The 10,396-nt window shown below is 46.3% G+C and overlaps 2 protein-coding genes across 2 annotated transcripts; both read right to left on the bottom strand.

The window, feature by feature from the left end:
• Positions 5,599–6,751, bottom strand: LOC8066443. Its single transcript, XM_002464677.2, has 2 exons — positions 6,416–6,751; positions 5,599–6,328 (listed from the first exon to the last, which is right to left on the bottom strand). The coding sequence occupies exons 1-2, from the start codon at positions 6,627–6,629 to the stop codon at positions 5,835–5,837; spliced, it is 708 nt and encodes a 235-aa protein (XP_002464722.1). The 5' UTR covers positions 6,630–6,751; the 3' UTR covers positions 5,599–5,834.
• Positions 8,226–9,316, bottom strand: LOC8083831 (26.7 kDa heat shock protein, chloroplastic). Its single transcript, XM_002464676.2, has 2 exons — positions 9,000–9,316; positions 8,226–8,841 (listed from the first exon to the last, which is right to left on the bottom strand). Exons 1-2 carry the CDS (start codon positions 9,205–9,207, stop codon positions 8,411–8,413), a joined length of 639 nt encoding a protein of 212 aa, XP_002464721.1. The 5' UTR covers positions 9,208–9,316; the 3' UTR covers positions 8,226–8,410.

Below are 10,396 nucleotides of genomic sequence, written 5' to 3'. Positions count from 1 at the left end.
TGTGTTCAGGCTGTAGAAATCCCTCATTGTCCTAGTGAAGTCATCTTTGATTATGCTCTAGAATTTCTTGATGAAACACCCATTGAAACCATCAGGCCCTCGGGCATGATTATTGGGTAGATCTTTAATCACCCTGTCCATCTCTTCACTAGTGAAATCAAGATCCAGGTCTGTTAGATCGTGTCCTTGAAGGAGTTCTCCAAGCTCGTAGCTAATACCTTCGAAGTCGCTGACTCCAAGTCTATCTCTGAAAGCATTCCAAATGAGGTTGGCTTTTTGATCGTGGTCTGATATAAGGTTACCTTCACCATTGGTTAGGGAAACTATGAAGTTTCGTTTGTGAGTGATGGTAGCCAGGGAGTGGAAGAACTGGGTGTTTTCATCGCCAAACTTAACCCATCTTATGGTGTTTCTCTGTTTCCAGTATTTTCTCTTGGAGTCGAGTAACTGGGAGAGATGATGTTTGACCAGTCTTCTGAAGGAGTTCTCCAGCCTGGAGAGATTCCTTTGATCTTCCAGGCCATCCAGGAGTTGAAGAACCTAGTTACAATAGATCAATTTGTTCAGGTTGGACAAGGATTTGCTCCATTTCCTTAGGCCACTTCTGACTTGTTTCAACTTACTAGAGCGATTTTCGGCTGCATTTGCATAGACCGGCGAATTATCCCAGTGTAGCTTTACAATATCCATGAAACCAGGGTGTTCAACCCAAAAGTTTTCAAATCTGAACATGCGTCCCTTGGGGATGTGGGTGCCAATGTGCAGAACATACGGTATATGATCTGAGATGGGTCTTGATAAGGGCTGCACAAAGGTTGCCGGATGGGACAGGGTCCAGCTCGAGTTGGTGAAGACCCAGTCTAGTTTGACCAAGAGGGGATCAGCCTGCATGTTACTCCAGGATAAGTTTCTGCCACTGAAAGGGATAAACATGTTCATTTCTCCTGTGTCTCCCCCTGGTTTGTTCCTGTTCTCTGGGTTTCTTATCAGGTTGAAATCGCCACCTAGAGCCCAGTCATCGAATTCAAATGAGTCTAAGTTCATTAGCCAGTTGACAAACCCAAGCTTCTGAGCAGGGTTTGCAGGTCCATAGATATTGGTGACATGAAAAATCTTGTTATCTAGTCTGCAGATTAGTTTGACAGTTATAGCATAGGAGTTCATTTGAACAATGGAGCCGTCAAAAATGCTGCCGTTCCAGATAGTGAGGAGACCTCCAGAGGCTCCCACAGAAGGGAAGAAGGCAAACTGGTCCAGAGATTTAGGGCAAAATTTCCTGATGTAGAAGTTGTCAAAAGTCTCCCTCTTGGTTTCCTGTATGCATAAAACTTGACAGGCACTTTCACTGATTTTATCTCTTATTGCATCCCATTTTTCTTGCGAGTTAACTCCTCTAATGTTCCAGAAAAGGATTTTGATGGATCTGTTGTTGTTAGTTTCGTTATTCATGGATAAAAACAGTTGAGGAGGGAACAAGTTTGATCATGCAAATGTCAAACAGACAAAGGGTAGAGAGCTACGTTTAATATAGCAGGCCTAAAGCCCTAAGAGAGGCAAAAGAGACTCCTGAGTAAACAACGAACATCAAAAGGTAGATAAAAGAGATCGGTTTCTCCACGTTCCACAAAGTTTTGTGACACCAGTTACATCCAGGGAGGTTATTGAGCCAGTACATACACTGGCTAGGAACAAGCAAAGTGAAACAGAAAGCAAAAGAGACCATTGCAAAGAATGGTCTGGCAACCAACTTCTTGGGGGATCTATTCATCGAGATCATCTTTGTCTAGCAAAGCAGCAGACACGACCGAAGGTTGTATCTGCAGGAAGCCCTCCCCAATGCCTTCGAGCACATGTTTGGGCAGGTGGGGGGCCCCCTCCGGTGGAATGACAGCAAGTGGGGCGGGCTCTTCTTCCAGGACACTGGAGCCAACTTCTAGTTTCTTCCCCTTCTTAGGAATCTTGGTTTCCTTGTTCTTCTTTGCCCCCCTTGGAGTCTTGTTTCTTTTCTCCTCCTCCCTATGCTTGTTAGCACTTTCTTCATTCTTGAACCCTCCAAGCTTCTTGGAGACTCTCTTGTTGCGCCTCAGGAACTCGTCATCAAGTTTCTCTTTGACCTTGAGAGACTTTTTCTTCTTTGAGGCTGTGAACCCAGGGGGTGGGCCATCTAACATCTCCACATCAGAGTCTTCCTTTTCCTCCATCACAATGTCCTCTTCAGTGTTCACCGCAACTGTCATCTCTGGTTCTACTTCTGGTTCCTCATCCGCTACCTCATCCTCCAAATATTCTAGGGCTATCTTTTCTAGGGCGTTGTCACCAGGCTGTGGAAACAGGATGAAAGCTAGATGGATGAGCAACGGTGTATCTGATATGTATGATGGAATCAGGGTATTATGATCAACAACTAGATTGTTAACATTCTTAAAGATCTGGAAGTGAGGATTTGTATGTATGAAAGGATTACCTTTTTGATAAGAGAGGGAATCACAGGGATCAGAGGATCACTTATGACTGTCTTGGCTTGCACCATCGAGGGACCAATGACCACTGACTTGAGCTTAGGGTCAACTTGGGGGATCTCAATATTCTCTGTCCCTTTCTCTGACACAGTCTTGGAGGCAGCCACTGTCACATCAATTGGGGCTGAGCAATCAGGTTGGTACCTTCACCATCAACTGGGGCTAACTGTTGTTGCCACCGATTACCTGAACCATTTCCAAAGGGGTGGGCGCTTGGTCCCACGTTGGATCCCCTGGGTGAGGTGTTTGGGTCAGCAGGAGGTACAGGCCCCATCCAATGTGGAGGGGGAGCCGGCAGGGGATGCAGAGGTCCAAAGCTGAGGAACGTCTCTTCATCTTGCACTTCTGAGACCTGTTGTCTTTTTAGGATGTAACAAGGGACAATCCAGGATCTGCCCTTTTGAGGTAAGCCAACATTAACTTTAACAAATTCAGGGATCTTACCATCATCATTCAGGTAGACCTTTGCAACTACTCTTGCTAGATTATCAGGTTCATGCCATTGCACCAAAATACCGAAGCCAGAGACAGCCTTAGCAATGTTAACTGAGTCCTTAAGGTCCTCTGGAAAACCAACTAGCATAACCCAAGCCTCTCTATCAAGATCAAAACTACGTGCATTTTCAGCTTCATCATGTTTGATAACTCTCATAGCATAATTGCCCAAAGGAAAAATAGGACCTAAGAACCTTTCCCTGTCTAGTGCACTTCTGAATCTGACATATGCATCACCTAGAGCAGAAGGCTGGATCTCGGAGATGCGAACCTGATGGACATCCTAGAAGAATGAACGGAGTGCAGACTTGACTTCACCGAAGTCATCATCGCTCACTGGAGGCTGCAGCTTGATGATCGCCAGGTCTTCGTCGTAGAGCGTATAGCACCCCGAGACAAAGACTTCCTGGCGAATGCCATTGTGCAGGGGCGGATCTTGGATGGAGAAGCCTGGAGGCAGGTGCGGAACCGGATCGCAGGGCCAGTTCGCCATGGATGGAGAAAGGGGGTTTTCGGAGACAGAGGCGGGCACAGTGGGGTTTGTGGGGGCGGAAGGAACGAGAGGGGGTGTAGAGTTCGGATATAAATGGTTCCCCAGCGTCCCTCCAACTTCCGAACGGGAAACCACCCGGTAACGCCGTTTGCCATGAGATTTGGATAGACAGTTCAGGGAAGTATGCCCATAATTATAGCAGAGAATGCACCTTACCATACTGGTGCATTCCTTCCTTGTGTGGCCCAGCCCAAGACATCTGCGACATTGGCCCTTTCTCCCGTCGAAACGGTCCGGCCCAGAGGAAGGCTGGGGTGGAGCTTTTGAAAATGAACGAGCCGGGGATGGCGCCTTGGCAGATATGACCATTTTCAAATTCTGGGGACGCTTCCGAAAATCTAGCGGTTCCTTGATGGCCCAGCGACGAACACGCAGCGGATCCTTGATGGCCCAGCGACGAACACGCGTTTGAATGGGACCAACATTGGAGAAGGTGGGAGAGATCGGGTTAGGGCCACTAAGAAATTGAGATTCGAAGTTTCTGTGGTAGTCCGAGGGGAAAGATAAACGCTTGAAAACAGACAAAACTAGTCAAGGTGAAGATCGGACAATATCAGCATAGCTCCTTCTATCGGAGGCAGCTTGACCACTTCTTATTTTGCCTTTAGCACCGACTAGGTACCATTCATCATCCTGTTCCTTGCAAAACAGGTCAAATTGCTTTCTCCAATTTGGTCCTCCTTCTCGCCACAGAGCAAAGAAGAGAGAGTATGATTTGCAGGAGAAGTTATTTAACTTGTAAACCATAAGACCCACTTTTTTGCAAGAAACTGAGAATTTGAACATCCAACCCGAAAGATGGCAGACATTGAAATCCTTAGCAACTCCCCCCCAAACAAGCTTGAAGAATCAGCGCAACTGAATCTTCATTCAGGCGAATAGCAGACCGACCAAAACTGAGCAGTAGATGGAAATTGGAGGGGGAGCTTTGGGATGTGGGACTCACCAGGCAGTTGAAACGGTGATCCACCACTCTCTGAAACTCTAAACCATGGGCGAAGCAGAGATCTGAGAGACCTCCCATTCGGACAGGAAACGATCGCCGGGGTAGCCAGGAGAAGATCTCCTCTCGCCGGGAGAGGAACGATGGAGTCAGACCGAAAGAGCCGCGGGGGAAGCGGGAGAACGGCGGAGGGGAGAACAGGGGAGGGGAAGGGCAGAGAACGGCGTTGGGAGGTGGCCGGAGACGGCCAGCGGCCGCCGGTGGTGGCTAGCCAGCCAAGGCGCGCGGCTGGGTAGTCATGCAGTCTTGGAGGACCGGAGAAATCACAAGTATCAACTTCCTCGGTTATCCATCGATTAACCGAGGCCTTTTATTGGAGGCGGCTGCCCTGGTCCGCCTCCAAAAACCAAAAGCTATTGCCTCCATTATACTTCCTGTAATAATGTTAGGATCACATTAGAACCAATCATATAAAATCTGAGCTCAAAGAAGTGAAATATGTGGCTCGTGGAATTGTTAGAAGATGCTCTCAAAAGTGATTAAAAGCTGCCATGCCGAAACGTTGATCTTTTGAGATGTACTATGGAAAAATAAATATGGTAAAAACTGAACATTATCAATAATTATTGTGTCTCCGGTGTCATATGTGATCTTACATATTTATTTTGGTAGATTCAAACTTGAATCGATGCTTCCACGTGGAGGCTAGTAGATAGTTTGTTAGCTCTCTGGACTTGGGGAAGGGAATAAAAGATCACGAAGGATTCAGATTAGGGATGCTCGTATAGGGAATTCGATTGTTCTGTTACATGGATCGTTTGCGCTAACTACTCATATGCAATTTAGAACTCACTATATTCTGTATCAGGGACAATCTCTGCTTTCTCTGTTCTCTACCCATACGGACCAATTTGTGCTGGAGATGCACACGCTTGTGGACTTGCGCCGATTATTCCTACGAAGTCCACTAGGCTGCACAGGTCCGATCCCCACGCAGGAGATGCTGGACAGCGTTGGCACGGATCAGGAGCCCAAGTCTACCCGATCAGAACTTGTTCAATAGATATGGACCTTTGACGACGGGAGAATGTCGAACACTTGATCCCCACAACTCTGTGTCTGTGACCGCACACCCAAAAGAACCCTTGTAATAAAGAAAACAAAGGTTTTAAAGGAAACACACAAGATACTACGTACAACAGCGTAAGCTCTCTCCATCCCCAGGCAAATGATATAACATAAGCCGATTACTGGTTTTTGTCCATAAGGAGCCAGAAATAATGCGAGGCTTGTTTCAAACAACATCGAAGAAAACCCTCGGCAGCTAGAACGTTGATCCATTTGTATTCTGTCTCCCTGGCCCCGGGGTTTGTTCTGGTTTCCTTTCTTGTGGTTGAGGTTGAGGAGGACCTTTCCTGTTACTGCCCTCGTTTCCCCGGGGCGTGGGCGTGGGCGTGGGCGTGGGCGTGGGCCTGGGCGCCCCCAGCACGACGCGTTTGCCTTGGCGTTGCGTGTTCTTGGGAACGGTGACCTCCAGCATGCCGGCCTTGAGATCGGCCGTCACATTTTGGCCGTCGTACTCCTTGGTAAGTAGCAGCCGGATGTGGAACGCGCCGACTCCGTGCGCGTCCACGGGCGCCGCCGGCTGTTGTGTGGCGGTGACCCGGCGCTTGATCTCGAGGACGTCCTCGCTGGTGGTCACCTCGATGTCGCTCTCCGACAGCCCTGGCACCTGGAGCCACAGCGTGACGCGGTCGTCCTCGTCCTTGATGTCCCACCGCTCCTTGCCGTCCGGCGGCGGCACGGGGCACAGCATAGCTGCAACGCGTGGATGCACGCTCTTGTCAGTGATGCTGAATTCCTGTTCCGCCAGATAAGGAATTGGAAACTGAACGTACTACTCACCTGTGGGTGGGATGCTGAATGCCGGTGGCCGTTCTTTCTCCGGGAGCGCACAGGTCACGGTGAGTGCCCGCCGTCGGCACTTCACCGTAGCAGAAGGCCGTAATGCCACAGAGGGTTTCCAGGATCCACGTGCTAGCAAGAGAGAGCAAGCCTGCGGTCTCAATGCTGGGGATGGTCTCACTGGGGTGGTGTAAGATGCCATGATCGTCGACATCTATTGAAGATGAAATAGAGAGATGAAATAGAGAGATCTTAATGCATGCTAATTCTTGCCTAGCTAGTTGGAGGTCGTCTTGTGGTACTCATGTATGAAAGAAGAGCCTTTATATACTACATAGAGTCATAGACAGATGGATTGGGAGAGACACTAGTGAGAAATATAATGCCAAAGCCCAAAGGTGGCCTTTGCTTGGTCGGGTGTTATGGAATAAAGCGGGGCGGGTTTTCAGGCTTTTGTCTGGTACGAAAAGTTTAATTCGATGCTTCAGAGGCGAGGTGGAAGGATGCTGATCTTGCAGGCCTTTCGGAGCAGTGTGGTATTTCCTTCTCTTCTTTTTTGCTTTGCTCGGTTTGCTTCAAGAACAGGGAGATCTTGATTCGTTCCATCTGTTATTGTCTTTTGTCGCTTTAACTTTTTCGGTACATCCATTTTACTGTGTATCGAAAAAATAAAAACAATAACTTATAATTTGAAAAAATTGTATTCATGTGGTTCGTCTGTTTTATATACTACACTAGAATAGCCCTTGAAGTTTAGATAACATCTTGCTGACCCTATGCGAAAGGCATCATATCTGAAACCAGATCTTAAGAATGAAAAATAACCAAAACCACTACACCACAACTACAGATTCGATTTCATAATTCCGGTGTGTATATCTCTAAATTTAGGGCATATATGGCCCGATAAAATACATGTAGACGGAAAAAAATGCTTGTTTGTTTTTGACAAGTAACAAATTATGCTTGTCGAAACATACATAAAGTGTATGATATGATTTACTTACTTCTCACATTTCTATTGCTTCTAATGGAGGCAATGCCAAGTGTTTCAAGGTTTTGGTTAATGATTTTGGTGTAAAAGAAAAAGAAATTAAATGTGTGATAGTGTTTCAGATGATTGTCTAGAGCGAGAAGATGAGATATATAATCGGGACATCGAGAAAGCTTCGGCAAGAAAGGTCAGATAAGTATTATTGTAAGTCTCATATCTATATTTTGAACTATCAAATGCTATTATAGAATCACTAGTAGAGAAACGATCTTTGATTCCACTATTAAAATTGGCATTAATTCTGGAATTCTGTGCGTTCGAGATTAAAAACACCTATAGTCGTGGTTAGATCCACCAACCGGGACTATAGGCCCGTATACCTTTAATATATTTGTATTGTATTCGTGCAAGTTTCCAACTTAACCTTCAAATTTTAGATTTATCATGTTATTTATTTTCCATATATCGAATGTCGTTGTAACTTTTGTAATTCTTTACTGAATTGTATGAAAAATTTCTATTATGTGTGGTAAACACAAGGCCCTAGATCCACCACAAAGACCTAATGTAGACCTTCTGAAAGTGGAAAGGTGAATCCGGGTTCGGTAAATGCATAACCGCTAGGTGGGCCTAGCATATAACATTCACAGTAATTGTCTGCTACAGTTTTTATGGGCTTAACATTTGTTTACATCTTATAAAAAACATTTTTCTTTCGTATCCTTAGCTTTGTTGTTTACGCTGTGAGTATAATAATGCCATATATCTGAAAAAAGGTTACTTGTCGGTTCCTCACAAAAAAAAGGAATATTTGTATTTGCGTGAAGAAAGAACATCGATCGGATGCTTATTTTTATTGATCGTGTACTTGGGTACACAAAGCCACCAACATATATATGGTCAACGCGATCGAGTACGTGACCAGATCGCGGTCGAACCGCAGTAGCCTGCCGGACATCGCACAAATCAAAAGCACTCTTTCAGTTCATGCATGCATGCTCCTACTTGACTAGAATGCCGACGTCGATCTTCCTGCGCGCCCGCTCCTTGATCTTGGCGACAGTGACCCTAAGCACGCCGGACTTGAGCTCCGCCTCCACGCCCTCCCTGCTGTACCCCGCCGGGAGCAGCATCCGGGCGTAGATCACCTCGCCGCCCTGCTGTGCGGCCTCCTTGCTAGCTTCTGGCGCCGCGCCGCCCTTTCTGCTCTGGGGAGCATAATCGTTGACGCCGCCGCCGCCGCCAGGGCTCCTCTGGCCCACGTCCCCACCGACGACATGGACCTTCTTCTTGATGACGAGCACGTCCTCGTCGATCTCCACGGCGAGGTCATATTGGGACTGCCCAGGCACCTCGAACCACAGGTTCACCTTCTCGGCGTCCTCTTCTAGCTGCCACCGTTCCTCGCGTGGTGGCACCGGGTGCACCAGAACTGTTATTTCACCATATATACCGGCCGGTGCATGTTATATGCCTTGTAGCATTAATTAGATTGAAATGAAATACACTACAAATTACGTAAAATGCAAGATATATATTGGAATGCGTGAATTGAATCAGAAAAGAAAATGTATCGGCGAGCGAGCTGACCGAAGGCAGGGATGTTAAATGGATGCAAATCCGTCTTTGGGTTGTGATCCCCTTTCTGGCTCGTCGCACAACACACAGAAAGGGGCCGGGGCCTCCTCTGGGAAGAAAGGGAAGCCACCGCCACCGGTGATGGTCTCCCGGCGGAATAGACTGCCGGCCACGCTGCCGATCCGAGGCTCAGAAGGGTGCAAGAAGTGATCGTCGACATTGTCGGACTTCCTTGTTTTCAATGAAACTCTAGATAGCTCCACCCTACTTGGGTTAACAAGAAGATGTAAGGTTGTCTTGTGTTAGAGGTGGAGAAGATTGGAGAAATTTATAGATAGGAAGATATATACTATAGAGAGAAACAGCAACACTGACAAGGTTACCTTTGCTTGGCCCATGAATCAGAGGAATAAAGCGGTTTCTGCGTTGCTTTATCTTGAAGGAATTTGCCATTATATTGCTGCATATGATTCCAATCTTGCAGTTGCAAGGCAAAGAAAAGAACAATACCATGTTTGTTGTCTAGACTAAACTTAGCAACTCCAAGAGCTTGGCTAAAATTAATAGCTAAATTTAAGTATTTAGCCATTTAAAATAGAAAATTTCTTAAAAAAAAAAGTCTACAACAACCATACTATTTTATAAAATCAAATACCCAGTGTCAGTGGTTAGTTATATATGGCCACTAAAAATCAAGGGATAACCAATTTTTTATTTTACAAAACCAGATATAGCATTGTCTGTTGGAGCCTACTTTTTGCTATGCAAATTCTAAAATAGCCGCTTGGAGTTACCCTAAGAAACCAAAAATCCTAACTAATGTACAAGACCTTGGTCCAGCACAAAAAACAAGATTACAGATGAGTTTATTCCTTGCTTCCTTCCGGCCCACCCGTGAAAAAGCAATGGCACGGTGTACTCTTTGAATCGATTTATAAAAAATACGTGTAATATTTTTATCTCTAAATAAATTTATTAAACCGTGGAGAAGAATCATTTGCGCATCATTTCCAACATTTTGGAAACCGGGTGAAACATGCATTGAGGCGCGCAAACGTTTCATCCAAAGCCTTCTTGGCTCCCAATCCGACAGATGCAAGTCGTCACCTAGATTTTCTGGCGTAGCTTCGACGTGGTGTAGCTTCGGCCTTTTCCGTGGAGATGTTGTGTCGCTCACATCTTCTTGTTCCTTCAGTGCACCGCATCCGTGCTCCATTGCAGCAGCGCATCCGTGCTCCATTGTGTGCTGCGCGCATCCCTTGCGGTAGCATCCTCTCCGAGTTCCTATCCATGGGCACCCCTTGAAGATTAAAGAGAGAGAGATACTAGTACAACAAATTTCTACTGTGTAGTCCAACCGCTACTGAAGATCATGCATGCGACAGTCTTCAAACCGCCACAGTTAATAC

The sequence above is a fragment of the Sorghum bicolor genome, chromosome 1 (genome assembly GCF_000003195.3).
Source record: "Sorghum bicolor cultivar BTx623 chromosome 1, Sorghum_bicolor_NCBIv3, whole genome shotgun sequence".
Classification (NCBI taxonomy): domain Eukaryota; kingdom Viridiplantae; phylum Streptophyta; class Magnoliopsida; order Poales; family Poaceae; genus Sorghum; species Sorghum bicolor.
The sequence above is the reverse complement of the archived record's forward strand: the minus strand, read 5'-3'. Positions and strand labels throughout refer to the sequence as shown.